Below are 15,878 nucleotides of genomic sequence, written 5' to 3' on the forward strand. Positions count from 1 at the left end.
TTTTAAATGAGGTTTCCTGTATTTGTTTTCACATTTGCAACCCCAGGTAACTGTGAGGTGAGGCAATGGCAGAACCCAGAATTCATGTCATGAGGCACAGGCCCCTGAAACACAGTACTCCCCACTGTCACATAAACATCACCTCTGCACCAACAAGCACAGTTTCACAATAGTCTCAATACCACCAATAATGTCAAAGAGATGCCCTCCCTTGTCCTAGCTCTGGGATTTCCTAAGGTGCCTGGCTGTACCTAAATCACTCTCCCTGAGATCTCTGGCACATTCCACCCTGTGGTTTCAGTGGCTCATGTGCTGACCATGCCCAGCTCCCTCACCTCAGAACCCCCCTCCAGAGTGAGTTTGGAGCCCTCCCACCAAGGTCCCTGCTTAGTCTTTCTGGATCAGGACTCACCCTGCAGAGTTCCAGTTCCAACACCTGTGGGAAATGGCGATCTCAGCCAGACCCTCCACAGTCACCGGGCCCCCTCCCTTCGCATGGCTCCCAGAATCCAGAGGGCACTTTGCCAAAGGAAGCGCTGGGAAATGATGGGAATTTCCACCTTTCCTGAAGTGCGCAGGTGCAGGAGGTTGTAACCCCTCCTTTGTCAGAGGCCAGGCCCCCTGTTTCTTGAAGGGAAGAGGCAGAAGTGGGTCAAGCCACATCCCTACCTGCCCTTGCAACAACTTCCCGTGCTTTCTTGGGTCCCCAAAGTGATGTCTCTGTGGCTGGGAGACCTGGGGTCTGATGTGGTAAGATCTCCTTCCCCCACCAGTGAATATTCCAAGGAGGGCAGTGATCAAGGCCTTGGTGAGGATGGCCCATGGGGCTGACCTGCATGAGGTCTCCATGCAGGCGAGGCCTCAGGTGTGATGGATCCCAGACCACAGAGACCACAGCAGAGGACATGGTGGCTGGGGGAGGACGCACAGACCTTTGTTGTCAGCACTGAGCTGCCCATGGGAGAGTGAAGTGAGGAAGGGGCACGTGGTGAGGGGTGCGTTTCTGGAAGGGTCAGAGTGGCGTGAGGGGCTGGAACACGGTGATCACTGCAGCCATTGTGGGCCCTGACTCTCCCCTCTTCAGGTTCCTGAGCTGTGACTCTTACGGAGATGACCTTGCTGTACTCTGTAGGCACAGGAAGTGTGAAGGCCCTTCGCCATCAGGAGGGGCAGGTGGACCCTCCTGTGGAGATTGGTTTGTGAGTCAGGGGTCACCCCTCTGTCACACGGGATGGGCTGAGAACCGTTCACTCTGTTATGATTGAGTGCATGTGGGCTGAGGAGGTTTGTGTAAAGCCTGGGGCGTGTGTTTGTGGGTGTGTCTGTGAGGCTGTGATTCAGTAAGTGTGGTCTCCTCCTGTGTACCAGGCCTTCTGGTAGGTGCTGCAGTGAACCGAGGGAACAAATACCCCTGACCCCTTGGAGCTGACATTCTAGAAGACAAGAAACAAGCGATACAGTAAGACGTGAGCTGTGTCAGATGGGGCCTAGTCCTGAGGAGGGAGAGGAAGCCGCAGAGGAGTGTGGGGGCCTGGGCGCTGGGTCTCTGGACCGTTATCTCTGAGGGTCTGTGACTTGGGGTGTCCGTGTGGGTGTGTGCACATGTGTGTCCAGTGAGGAAGCCTGTGTGATTTTTGTCTGTCTGTCTGGGGGCTGTGTGTGGATGTCCTTAAAATCTGGAATGCTGTTATGTCATTTGGTGCCTAACTGCCCTGGTAGCATCTCCCTCACCATGTTGAATTGAACTGACATGAGCAGACAAATCCTTGTCGTCTTTCTGATTGTATTGGTCGTGTGATTGATTTTCTGTCTCTTCAGATGTTTTGACATCTTGAGGGTCCTCTCAGACATAGGGAGACCCTGCCCCTCCCAGGGGCACCTCATTCCACGTTGGCGGTGGACAGCTTGTCTGGAGCAGGCCTCTCATGTGCATCCCGCCCGATCCAGTGCCCTGTCCCTACAGACCTCCTTATCTGCCTCTCACACGCCAGACAGTGTTCCCTGCCCTAAACCCACCCAGGGCCAGGAACCGGATGACTGAGGGCCGTCCCTAGGCCCCAGAGGCTGCTGGGATTGTTCAAGCACGCAATCCTGAGCTGCTCTCTCTGCCCTGACGCACATTTTCTGTGGACCCAAATGAAAACTGTGGCCTGGGTTTGTGTCCCCTCCTGATTCTGCCTCCTGAGCAACCCTGATGCAGCTCCTGTGACCTGCCTGGCATGGTGTGCTCCTTATCTTGGGAAATGTAAGGAATAAACTTGTTTAAATGACATTGGCCTGTCCATGTTGTCACTTACATCTATAAATTAAAATCTCAAGGGTGCAAATCGGACGCTGATCCTGAGGAGAAAGTGTTCAGTGAAGATGGTGGCGCCACCGTGGGAGGACGGAGTGAGGTCTGTGGGAATGTGAGTCCACAGCACAGCTGATTTTCCCAGGGAGCCTGCAGCAGGGGACATGGGGGCTGAGCGAGGAGATGCTCACCTTTGGTCCCCTCACTGAGCCCACGATAGAAAAGCAAAGTGACAAAGGGACAAGTCACGCTGAGGGAGTTTCTTGACTCATTTATAGCAGTGACAGGGGCTGGAACATAGTGACTCCTGCCATTTTGGGCCCTGACTCTGCCATCCAGTCTCCCATTTTGTTTTTTGAAGAGATGTCCTGTTTGTACTGTGTGGTGTCAGGAGGTGTGAAATCCCTTCCCCATCTGAAGGGGCTGAGACCCCCTCTTTGGGGATTGGTTTGGGAGCCAGGAGACACCCCTCTACCAGGTGGGATGGGAATGAGAACAACGCACTTTGTGAAGATCTGGGCCTGTGATGAGGTTTGTGTAAAGCTTCCATGTGAGTGTGTGTGTGTCTGTCTCTCTGTGAGCCCCAATATGCAAGAAGTACTGGTGTGATAGGCCTGGTAGGTGCTTTGGTGAACAGAGCAGAGCAAATATCCCTGTTTCCTCTAAAGCTGACATTTTAGAAGAGAAGAAAGAAGATTTATTAGTGAAATTATACCATGTGTCTGGTGATGGGCGCTGAAGAATAAAGTGGGGAGGAGTGCAGAGGGCCTGGGCTCTGTGTGTCTGTGGGAACATCCGTGTGTCTCTGAGCCATTAACTCTGCAGGGTTGTGTGTCTGTCTGCGTGTGTCCTAAATGTGCCATGCCAAAGTCTGTGTGATTTTGCTTGTCTGTCTGTGGAGCTTTGTGTGTCTGTCCTTTGAATTCTGGAGTGGTTGATTTTTCCCATGTTCTTGCCTAACTGCCCTGGTAGTGCCTTTCTCACCATGGTGGGTGGAGCTGGTGAGAGCAGACATCTCTGTCTTCTCTCTGATCTGAGAGAGCAAGCCCGCAGTCCTTCACCATCAAGAGTGACGTCAGCTGTGGGTTCTTCACTGATGCTTTATTTCAGGGTGAGGGAGTTGACTGAGGGAGTTTCTCCTAGTTTCCTGAGTGTTTTCCTTGTGAAGGGCTGTTGAACTTGGTCTAATGCTTGTTTTTACCTATTGAGATGATCCTGTAGTTTTTGACCTTGATTCTAATAATCGTTTCTTATGTTAATTCACTTTCAGATGGAAAACCACTATTTCTTTCCTGGGTTAAATCCCACATAGTCATGGTGGTTAGGTTATTTTATCTATAGCTGGATTCAGTGTAGTAGTATTTTGTGTAGGCTTTTTTATCTATATGAAAAATAAGTATTTGTTTATGTAGTAGGTAGTATAAAATTTTCTAATGCTGCATATAGTGTGTGTATATAGAGAGAGAGAGAATGTAGAATATAACATATATTTATATGTGGCATATTTAGTATATTGCCTGTATATCGTATAGGTAGCATAGAGTTTAGTATTATGCACAGTTTATACTATATATAAGTAGAATATACTATATAATTAACATGTATAATTAGTTTTGTAGTGTATAGTGTAGTGTTATACTTTTACAAAATAGTATTACAATCTTAGTCGGTAGCATTCTGAGTATCATTACCGTGTCCGTTTACAGTTATTCAAATAAGCTGTTCACAGCCTCCCGTGGGAACATAGGGGCATCTCAGTGTCTTAGTATTCCGGAGCCTGCCTCCCCACCCCGTTTGTTGTCTCTGCTTCTGAGTGCAGCTGAAGTGTCAGGGTGTGCCTCAGAAATTGTAGCTAATTTATCAGCCTGAGGGTTGAAGTGAGGCTCTGTGGTTTGATTTTTAGTACGCGTAGAGACGGGTGAATTTCTTATGTATTTGCATGATTATGAGCTAGATTCTCCCAGAGTGCTTTCTCACAAAGCGGTGACCTTGGATAAGGAGTTGATGTTGATCTTGTTGCCAGGCAGCTAGACCATTGGCACTGATCTCCACATCTCTAAAACTGTGAAGATGTGGTGGACAGTTGGGAGGGCATTCTCTAGCATGATTGCCTGGATTTGACTAATCCTCATGACCCTTGAGTCCTCTCTTTCATCAGGGATGGCCTGGTTAGGGACAGTAGCAGGAAGTCACTAGCGTTCTCCATCACGTGTGCTAGTGGCACATCACCACTGATATGAAAATAGGTGCGGGATTTATTTTTTACAGGAACAAGAAAGCAAATCACATTTCCCAATGTAAACCACGTGACCTTTGCATACCAAATGGAAGAAAAATATGTAATTTAAATTGCTTCTTTTTACATAAATGGTGAAACGACTGAGAAGAAATGAGTTGCATTGTTATTACAATGCAATTTACATGGGCAGTTTCCCTTGTTACATCTACATGAGCATGGGGATTCTACATGCCAGTGCGAGAAGACATGCTAGGGGCAGCCTTCAGACACACTTAAATCTCAGGCTGAGTTTTTGAAACTAGATATTTACAATAAACAATTTATGATAAAAAATATGTATGAACTATAGTTTATTTTTAATAGTGTTGGATACCAAAAATGCAACAGAGTAAATTTTAAAGATCTAATTGGCTTTATTGAGCAATCCATCAGTTGGGCAACATCTTATCTAGCAAGTAGAGAGGAGCTCCCAAGGGCTACAGAAAGGGAAGATTTTAAAGGCAGGACAAGGGAGTGATAAACAGAAAAAAGGATAATTTTAGGCAACTGTTACCTCCCCTGTGGACGAAAGGGTCTTTTTAGGTGGATTACTTTCTCTTCCTTTGGGGGATGGAGAGGCCCGTGTGGCACATTGCCTCATTGGTGCTGACCAGAGAATCCTAGACTGACGGTCAGACTGCATTCTTGGGGAAGGTTACGGCTGCGGTTAGGTTGGGTATTAAGCTCTGGTTTGGTGATGTCAGCGTAGCAGTAGTGACTCCATTTGGGGCCTGTGGTTTTCTTGTTCAGAATTTCCCCCTTTTTGATCTGATTCTCAGCTTAATTGAGAGATCAAATTGAAGGTATTAGCACCGCTCTCAGCTTCCGCTGTGAAATTCTCTCAATTTCTGTTGTTCCTTTGGATGGTATGCAGAGGTCATGACCTTTTTGCTTAACCCCTGTAACATTCACAGGTCAAGTCTTCAGGTTCACAGTCATTATGTCAGTCATTCTCTTTAATCCTTTCCTGATGTTCCAGTCTTAGGGAGATCATTTGCTTGGTGTTTAGCAGCTACAGACATGCATCTAAAGATTTTGAGATTATACAACACACCAGGGAGTTAATTATGATTATAATAAGCAGGATAATTCTCAATATGTGTAGTACAATTTGGAGCCATGGTCCCCAAGACCCAAACCAATCAAGATTATATAAGGCAAGGAAAGTCCCCATTGAAGGAGTCAACTGTTAAAAAAAGCCCAGTGGCTTGCTCAGTGGTCTTAGGTAATTGAGTTTCAGCTTCCCCGGAAGTGTTAATTCAGATGCAGCAGGTGGTGTTGGCCACAGCACAGACACTCCCTCACTTAGTTAAAAGATAATCAAGGGCTATTCTGTTACCAATAGCAGCTTTGGCCAGAGTCTAAGGATCTTTGTTGGGCAGCTCATGTCTTAGCAGTGGACTTGGCAATGTCTTCAAGAGCTAAGGAGGGGCCGGCCCCGTGGCCGAGTAGTTAAGTTCCAGTGCTCCGCTGAGGCGGCCCAGGGTTTCGCCTGTTCGAATCCTGGGCATGGCAGACATGGCACTGCTCATGGGCCCATGCTGAGGCGGCGTCCCACATGCCACAACTGGAAGGACCCACAACTAAAAATACACAACGATGTGCCAGGGGGCTTTGGGGAGAAAAAGGAAAAATAAAATCTTTTTAAAAAAAGAGCTAAGGAGAGGTTGTCTGATTATATTCTCATTTACATTTACTTCTAACCAGGTTAGTGTGGCCCTGTCAAAGGAAGTGAATCCTGAGGCCTGAATGCCTCCTGGTAGGTCCTTTCTAACTCAGTGATGTAAATTCAGGAGAGTCAACCAGTGAGATGTCTGAGTTCACTTGTGAAAAGTTGGGGGAACAATAAGATAACCTCAGAGGCCTGCCCAGTTATGTGCCAGCCATCCGGGTGTTCACAGGCCCAAGGAGAAAGACAACCACTACAGAGAAAGATCAGTCCTGTAAGGGCACAAACCACTCTCACTAAGGTGGCCTTGCTAATGGATTCATTCACACGGACTGTTGCATTTGCCCATTGAAGCCAGGGGTCAGTTAAAGTTTCTCCTAACCTGAAATTAAAAGTAAGTCTAAATTCCAGAGGTTGCCCTTCGTAGCAGTGAGTGACCTTGGGGATATGGATGATGTCATTATGTTTCCAGGCCAGTGCCAGAGTAAAGGAAAGAAAGAAAAGAAGCAAGCGTTTTGTATTTAGCCAAAGTAGGAAGTTGATGTGGCATCTTAGAAGAAGCAGTGTTGATAGCACAACTAGAAGGACTTGCAAGTAGAATATACACCTATGTACTGTGGGGGCTTTGGGGAGGAGGAGAAGAAAAAAGCAGCCGCAGCAGCAGAGTGTACATCGGTGTCAACTACTTCTCTCCCTTGTCAGTCTGATGTGGAGGTGTCCAGCATCTGCACAGGACCAGATGTCGGGTGGGGCCTTCTTCAGCTGTGAGATCTGTATCCAAGGTACGAGTCCCTGATGTTGGCTGTCATGTAGGTAGTGAGGAGGACCTGGTGTAGCTTCTTTGAAGGAGCTTTCAGAGCAGTCTTTATTCTCAGCAGTTCATTTTTATGATCTTAAAGTTGTCAGAAATTAGTACTCGTCAAAAGTCCTTTCCTTGCATCTCCTTGAAGGTGAAGCACTGTTGCAGGAACTCTTTTGTGTAAGCATCAGAGTGAAACAAGGACTCTCTGTAAATGGCAAAAGACTTAAAATGCACATGGTTAAAGATCTGACGAGAGTTCGCTGTAATGGAATGAGAAGGAAAATTGGTTAGTTTTGGAACATTCAACATTCTAAGATAATAACTGGAACTTTGACTGATAACATAATAGCAGGACATGTCAGATTTCCAGGAATTTAACACAATTTGTGGAAAACTTAGAACATATACCTATACAGACACAACATAGACATTAGGGGGAGTCTGCGGTTATGAGGATGATTGTACCCTGTCACTGAGCTGAGCCCATCCGATGGTCACTCCTTCAAGAGCAATTATTTCAGAGAGAAAGAAGGGCCAGGAAAGTGCAGCCAGTAGGAAGCAAGATTCCAGAGGGCTCCCCAGGGCCCCTAAGTCACTCTGCTGCTGCTCGCAGCCCTGTACCTGTTGCAGCAAAGATCCCGACCCTCTGGGTTATAGTGGACCAACCACAGTCTGAGTTTGGCCCAGTGAAGAGATTCATTCAACCCAACTTAAGCCCAGGCACCTGAAACTCGATAAAACAAGCAGTTGTCTTGCCCCTTTGTGGTAAAAGAATTCTGGAAACCTCTTGACTAAGAAATCCCCAATATAGAAGTCAGAGTCACACTTGTATGTACACTAATAGGTCTACAACACCAGGACACTCGTCATCCCCCCTGGGGTTCTGCCACTACTGATAGTGACCATGGCACTTCTCACAGGATCCAGTGCTGTGCTCTCCAACAAGGCATTCGATGGAAGTTTCCCCTCCCCTGTGGGTCTCAGGCTCCTAGAGCACAGACTGGCTTCCTGAGATCAGTTGAAGTCATAGTACAAGTGGAAGCACCTACGACTAGAATATACAACTATGTATTGGGGGGCTTTAGGGAGAAGAAGAAGAAAAGATTTGCAACAGATGTTAGCTCAGAGCCAATTTTTTTTTTTTAAACTGAGAAAAATTTTTTATTAGTTGCAGTAACATTGGATTATAACATTATATAGCTTTCAGATGTACATCATAATGTATTTCAAATTCTGTGTAGATTACATCATGTTCCCCAAAAACTAATTATAGTCCATCCCCTCACATGTGTACCTAGTCACCCCTTTTGCCCTCCTCCCCCCTTCCCCTGTGGTAACCACTAATCCAATCTCCATTGCTATGTGTTTGTTTGTCCTTGTTTTTATCTTCTACTTATGAGTGAGATCATAGGGTATTTGACTTTCTCCCTCTGACTTAGTTCACTCAGCATAAATACCCTCCAGGACCATCCATGTTGTCACAAATGGTCAGATTTCATCATTTCTTATGGCTGAGTAGTACTCCATTGTGTATATATACCACATCTTCTTTATCCATTGGTCCCTTTTTTTTTTAAAGATTTTATTTTTTCCTTTTTCTCCCCAAAGCCGCCCAGTACATAGTTATATATTCTTCGTTGTGCGTCCTTCTATTTGTGGCATGTGGGACGCCACCTCAGCGTGGTTTGATGAGCAGTGCCATGTCCGCGCCCAGGATTCGAACCAACGAAACACTGGGCTGCCTGCAGTGGAGTGGGCGAACTTAACCACTCGGCCACGGGGCCAGCCCCTCCATTGGTCCCTTGATGGACATGTAGGTTGCTTCCAAGTCTTGGCTGTTGTGTATAATGCTGCAGTGAACATAGGGGTGCACGTATCTTTATGCCTCTGCGTTTTCAAGTTCTTTTATAAATAGCCAGCAGTGGGATAGCTGGATCATATGGTGGATCTATTCTTAACTTTCTGAGGATACTCTATACTGCTTTCCATAGTGGCTGCACCAGTTTGCACTCCCACCAGCAGTGTAGGAGGGTTCCCTTCCTGCCACATCTTCTCCAACACTTATTTCTGGTCTTGTTGATTATAGCCATTCTGACCAGAGTGAGGTGATACCTCATTGTAGTTTCGATTTGCATTTCTCAGGGCCAGTCTTGAAAGAAAAATAACTTGAAGTCAGTTGAATGAGAGATGTCCTGTTTCAGTCAAAAGGGATGAATTGTAATGAGTCTGTCTCCATCCGTTTTTAAAAAGACAAGAGTTTTCAGTTTACAGAAAAATTGATCAGAATTTACAGTTTCCACATAACCCTTCTCTCTGCATCCACACAGTTGGCACTCTTTTTCACATTTGGTATTACTGTGGTACATTTCTTACAATTTCCAAGCCCATATGGATGCATTACAGTGCACGGTGCACATTAGCATTGACTCTGTGTGTTACACACTGTGGGTTTTGGCAAATGTGTACTGACGTGGACCCATCATTTCTGTATCATGGAGTGTAGTTTCAGTTCCCTACAACTCCCCTGTGCTCCACCTATTGACTCATCCCTCCCTCCAACCTCCAAATCCTTCACAAGCAAAGATCTTTCTAATGCTTCATACTTTTGTCTTTTCCAGAACGTCATATGCTTGGAATCACACACTGCAGAGCTTTGTCCTACTAGCTTCTTTACTTAGCAATAGACTTGTAAGCTTCCTCCGTGTGTTTCCATGGCTTGATACCTCACTTCTTTTTATCATTGGACGATGTTTCATTGTTTGGATGCACCACTGATTGACTGTTCGATACTTGAAGGACATCTTGTTGAAAATTCTAACTCTTGCCAATTATGAATAAAGTGCTTCTAAACATTCTTATGTAGGTTTTGTGCGAACATAAGGTTTCAGCTCATTAGGGAAAATACCACGGAGCGTGATTGCTGGCTCTTACTCTATGTAGTGACAGTGTATTTTATTCTGAAAGGAGGTTCCTGTCTTGCAGTGTGTGTGTTCCAAATCCCGTTTCCACCTGTGATGAACTAGGATTCCCTTAGTTTTGCATCTTCACCGATATTTGCTGTTCTGAATATTTTTACCCTTTTAATAAGTGTTTAGTGATCCCCATTGTTTTCTTTGCAATTTCCTAATGACATTTGATGTGGAGCATGTTTCATATTGCTTATTTCCCATCTAGATCTCTCCTTCAGTGAGCTGTCTGCAGATCTTTTGCCCATTTTTTAATTGCATGTTTTTCCTCTTACTATTACAGTTTAAGAATTCTTTGCATATTTTATATGCCAATCACTTGTCCAATAAATGTTTTAGAGAGATTTTCTCTTACTCTGAATTGGTGTTGATCTTCTCTTTACACCATCGTTTTCAGAGGAGGAGTTTTTCGTTTGACTTAAAATTGTAAAATTTTTGGTTTTTTCTTTTGTGGACTGTGCTTGTTGGCTTTCTTTGTGAAAATTCATCAACAAACACAAGATCATCCAGACTTTCTTCTGTGTTATCTTGTAGGAGTTTATTCCTTTGGCATTTTACATTTAAATTTATGATGTGTTTTAACTTAATTTTCATGAAAAGTGTGAGGCCGTGTCTGCATTTGTTTTGTGTGTGTGTATGTGGATATCCATTATTTCTACCACTGTTTGTTTAAAATACTTTTTCGTTTGAATCACTTTTCCTTCTTTGTCAAAGATCAGTTGACTCTATTCGTGTGGGTCTAGAAGGAGAGCAAACTTGCTGTACTCTCTTATTAATCCCAGGAGTCGTTTCTGTCATTGTGAGTTCTTCCAGTTGTTGCGTAGAGACAGTCATATAATATGGAACAAACACCATGAATTCAGCTACAGGATTTGTGAAGATGTTCTTTCTCAAGAAGTGGAGGTTCCCCTCTATTACTAGTTTATCATAAATGGATGTTGCATTTTCTCAGGTCTTGTTTTATATTCCTTTCCCCTCCTTTCCTTTGTGATATTAGTAATTTCTGTCTTTTCTCTTTATCTTGACTAGATATTTATCAATTTTATTGGTCTTGACAAACAAGCAGCTTTTTTCTTCTAATTTTCTCCATTGATTTCCCACAGTGACATTTATTTCCTTTCTTATTTTATTATTTCTTTTATTGTGCTTGCTTTGGGTTTAACTTGCTCTTCTTTTTATTCTTTGCTAAGGTACATGCTTCCATTAGTGATTAGAGATCTTTGATTTTTTCCAGTCTCTTTGTTTGATGGCATAAATTGCTGCCTAGATACTGCTTTCGCTACATCCAAGAACCTTTGCTATGCTGTGTTTTCATGTTTTTAATTCAAAATTATTTTTCTTTTTTCTTGAGACTTCTAGTTTGATACTATGTATTATTTAGAAATGTGTTTTTGAAGGAGCACACATGAGGGAGTTTTCCAACTATCGCTGATATTGCCTTCTAGAGGAATGCTTATGTGGTGTGAGAGGCTATTTTGTATGATTTCTGTTCTTTCAAATTTGTTAAGGTGTGCTTTATGTCTCAGAATGTGGTTTGTTCTGGTGAATGTTCCATGTGAACCTGAGAAGAATGTATATTCTGCTGTTCTGTGAAGTATTCCACAGATTACAGTGAAACCCAGCAGTTTCGCAGGGCTGTTCATTGCACGTCTGTCCTTCCTCACTTCCTGCCTACTGAAATGTCTAATTCCGGATGAGGGGGTGTTGACTTCTACAGCTGTGGTACTGGATTTGTCTCTTTCTCCTGCATTCGGTCAGTTCCTCCCTGAGGTGTGTTGCCCCTCTGTTGTTAGGCAGGTACACATGCAGCGTTGCTGTGCCTTCTCAGAGAATAGGCCCCTTTATCCGTACCTGCTGCCCCTCTATCTCTGCATCTTCCTCAGTTTGAAATCTGCATTGTCTATAATGTCTATTCCTCTGGCAGCTTCCTTTGGATTCATGTTGGCATGGTCTGTTTTTCTCCATCCTTTTACCCTTCGTCTGTCTGACTTTATACCTAGAGTGGGTTTCTTGTAGACAACATATAATTGTTTTTGCTGTTTTTTTTTTAAAGATGGCACCTGAGCTAACAACCGTTGCCAATCTTTTTTCTTTTTTCCTGCTTTTTCTCCCCAAATCCCCCCAGTATATAGTTGTATATTTTAGTTCTGGTCCTTCTAGTTGTGGTACGTGGGACGCTGCCTCAACATGGCCTGATGTGTGATGCCGTGTCCGTGCCCAGAATCGGAACCCCGGGCCACTGAAGCAGAGTGCACGAACTTAACCATTCGGCCACGTGACCGTCCCCTATAATGGTATTTTTTTCAAATCTGCTACTGTCTCTTTCAGTTACAATGACACAATTGATGATTAAAGTGTGGTTGTTGATTCAGTTGGATTGATATTTATGAAAATTTGTACTTTCTGCATTTTTACCCTTGTTTGTTTTTGTCTTTTTGCTACCTTCTCTGGCTAAAATTGAGCATTTATTGTAATTCTTTTTTTCCCCTCTCTTAGAATATCAGTTACACGCTTTTTAAAAAACACACTTTAGTGGCTGCCCTTGAATTTTCAGCATACATTTACAACTAACCCACCCCTCTGCCAAGTAACACTATGCCACTTCACTGTGTCCAAGTACCCCTTAACACACTGTCCCCAATTTTCCTTTCCCTGTGTCTTGTCACATTGCTGTCATGTATTTCACTTGTCCATAAGCTTCTCATTACCAAATACGTTGTTGCTAACATTAGTTTAAACCAAGTGTCATCTGTTGTATTAATTATAAGAAACATAAAAGATGTTTCCCCTCCTTTTTTCTCCTTCTAATCCCCTGCTTTTATCATTTACATTCTTTCTGGTAAACTTTCGAACAAGTTCCTTCAAAGTATGTGTACTCAGGATGAATTTCCTCAAATTGTGTCTCAGAAAGTCTTTATTTCTTCCTTGTACTGAAGGATAATTTTGCTTGACCGAATTCTGGGAAAGTGGGTTTCATATTCAACACTTCAAATCTTTCAGTCTCCTCTGTTCTTATTGCATGGGTTTTCAGAAGAAGGGCAATTTAAGTCAAATTTTGTGTCTTTCTGTCGAAGGTGTGTTTCTTCTGTGGCATTTTTCAGGACATTCTCTGTCTGTGATGTGTCTCTAGTTTCAGCGTGATGCCCTTGGTTGTGCACTTTGTACTTTATTGTAGTTAGTGTTCTGTGAGCTTCCTGGATGGACGGTGTGCTGGCTATCATTAATTTTATGTTATTTTGGTCATTACTACTTCACATTTTCCTCTGTCTCTCTCTTCCCTTCTTTTGCTTCATGTTTTCCCATTACGTGGGTTTTAAACCTTCCATTAAAGAGGCTGTCCTAGGCTTCATGGAAATTGGGTGCTGTCTTTTTTGTTATTTTTGCCCTTGCATTAGATTCTGGGGAAATAGTTTCTTTTTTAGTACAGGCCTTATTAAGAACAGAACATGTGGGACATATTTCAAAATGCCATCTCTTTTTTCATCTTTCCCAACTTTGCAGACACTAGTTTGTCTGATGACCTTAAGGCTCTCCTGGATCTAAGAAGGGTTGTTCATGTCAAGTTTGTTCATTTTCTTCTTATGAGATCAAGAATGACAGCTTCTAAGCTCCTTAAGTGCAGGATCAGAAGTGGGCAGGGCATCATCTAGAGTGGGTGGTCGGGAAAGACTTCCTCTTGAAGTGGGAGAAAGGAAATTTTATGTTCTTTTGGAGGAAACCACTGTTAAATCCTTCATGTATTTTATAATCATTGGCAAATTTAACATCAAACTATTGTGGGCTGCAAGGAGCTCCCTTGCAATCTGCAGCTCTCTATTTTTTGTGTTCTTTAAAGGTTGCCACCTGAGGGGCCAACCCCGTGGCCGAGTGGTTAAGTTCACGTGCTCCACTTCGGCGGCCCAGGGCTTCCCGGTTCAAATCCTGGGCGCAGACTTGGCACCACTCATCAGGCCATGCTGGGGCGGCATCCCACATGTCACAACTGGAAGGACCCACAACTAAAAATACACAACTATGTACTAGGGGGCTTTGGGGAGAAAATGGAAAAGTAAAATCTTTAAAAAAAAGAAAAGATTGCCACCTGAGTTAACAACTCTTGCCAATCTTCTTCTTTTTTTTTCCCCTGCTTTTTCTCCCCCAACCCCCCAGTACATAGTTGTATATTGTAGTTGTGAGTGCCTCTGGTATTGGTATGTGGGACACTGCCTCAGCATTGCCTAATGAGCGGTGCTGTGTCCTAAGTGGAGTGCATGAACTTAACCACTCAGCCACGGGGCCAGCCGCAATCTGCAGCTCTTAACCTACCCGTCAAGGTGAACAAAGCTCAGGGTACAGTTTGCATGTGACCAGAAAGAGCTCTTATGACACTTGTCTCAGAGTGTGTTATAAAAATGGTGAGAAGTAGCTTTGAGGCCCATGAGTCTAGCGATCTTGTGGTCTAAATTTTCATGGCTTCTTCCTTGTGCCTGAGCTCTCAGTTCATAATAATTCCAGCCCCATCAATGCATACAGCATGACAAAGGTAGAACTGAGTCCATGATCAATATTTCACAAGTTAAAAACAGTGTTTCACCACAAGAATATTTACATTCAGCCAGCGGCATTTGATTACCTGTAATGGCCTGGAGTCCTTTAGGACAATGTGGGCAGCTGGGCTTGGTGAAATTTAGATTTTCACAGGCCTCCTGAACTCTCAGTGTGATGATTGGAGCAGACCAAAAAGCTTCCAGTTGTTCACTACGTTTCTATTCAGTGACACATCCCGTAGATTTCTCCCTCTGCCTCATGGAGTGCGGCAACCAGTGGGTAATATGGAAGAAGATGAAAGAGGTTTTTTTACGAGGGATGATTGGTCCACAAATGATAATATTTGTTTCATTGGTATAGCATTTCTGTCATTTCTCAACCCATTCTGGAACTTGTTATTAGAGAGAAACGGGATGTAATGTCATCACAGTAAAACTGTGTAAATATTTCCATGTGTTCATAATATTGTTAAATTGATGAGCATTGTGTACAGAAAAAAGTGAGTTTGTGCTGATCACAACATGGAATGAATGGTTGGAAATAATAGAATCCCATGTTACCTTCGTAGAATTGGCATATAGAGCCCAGTGCTGTCAGTCTTATGCATCCTGCCCTATACACATTGTGGTGTTTTAGGAGTCAGTGGTCATTGAGGACGTGGTTGTGAACTTCACCCCAGAGGAGTGGGCTTTAGCGGATCCTTCACGGAAGAAACTCTACAGAGATGTGATGTGGGAAACCTTCAGGCACCTGGCCTCAGTAGGTAAGAACGAGGACATTCCTTCACTACATCAATGAAAGAACAAGTGCTGCTTGACCATCAGGAGTGTTCTAAGGGGCTGACCCAGTGGCAAGGTGGTTAAGTTCGCACATTCCGCTTCGGCAGCCTGGCATTTGCCAGTTCAGATCCTGGGTGTGGACATGGCACCGCGTGGCAAGCCGTGCTGTGGTAGCCGTCCCACATATAAAGTAGAGGGAGATGGGCATGGATGTTAGCTCAAGGCCAGTCTTCCTCAGTAAAAAGAGGAGGATTGATGGCAGATGTTAGCTCAGGGCTAACCTTCGTCAAAAAATAGAAAAAGAATGTTCTGAGATGTAGAAGGTGGAAAGGGGAGGTTAGTAAATAAAGTAGACATGGCCATAGATTATCAAATACTTAGAATCTACAGCTTTTTCTATAATTTTTAATATTTGGAATAAACTTTCTGGGTCTGCATTTGAGGAATAACTTGGGAAGATCATGATATTAAAGATTAGTGCCAAGATGAGGGGACAAAACTATGGTGAGTGACACAGTAGAAATTTCTGTCTCATGTAAGATTCTTTGTATGGTAAGAAATTTT

The 15,878-nt window shown here is 43.9% G+C and overlaps 1 protein-coding gene across 1 annotated transcript in view; it reads left to right on the forward strand.

Moving 5' to 3' along the window:
• The first annotated feature begins 1,110 nt into the window (after positions 1-1,110).
• Positions 1,111-15,878, forward strand: part of LOC139039770 (zinc finger protein 709-like) — a 28,352-nt gene continuing 13,584 nt past the window's right edge. The window contains exons 1-3 of the mRNA XM_070491505.1: positions 1,111-1,195; positions 2,320-2,408; positions 15,172-15,294. Of these exons, the coding sequence (XP_070347606.1) occupies positions 1,111-1,195; positions 2,320-2,408; positions 15,172-15,294 (297 nt within the window). The remainder of the gene's footprint in view (positions 1,196-2,319; positions 2,409-15,171; positions 15,295-15,878) is intronic.

Source organism: Equus asinus, chromosome 20 (genome assembly GCF_041296235.1).
Source record: "Equus asinus isolate D_3611 breed Donkey chromosome 20, EquAss-T2T_v2, whole genome shotgun sequence".
Taxonomy (NCBI): Eukaryota; Metazoa; Chordata; class Mammalia; order Perissodactyla; family Equidae; genus Equus; species Equus asinus.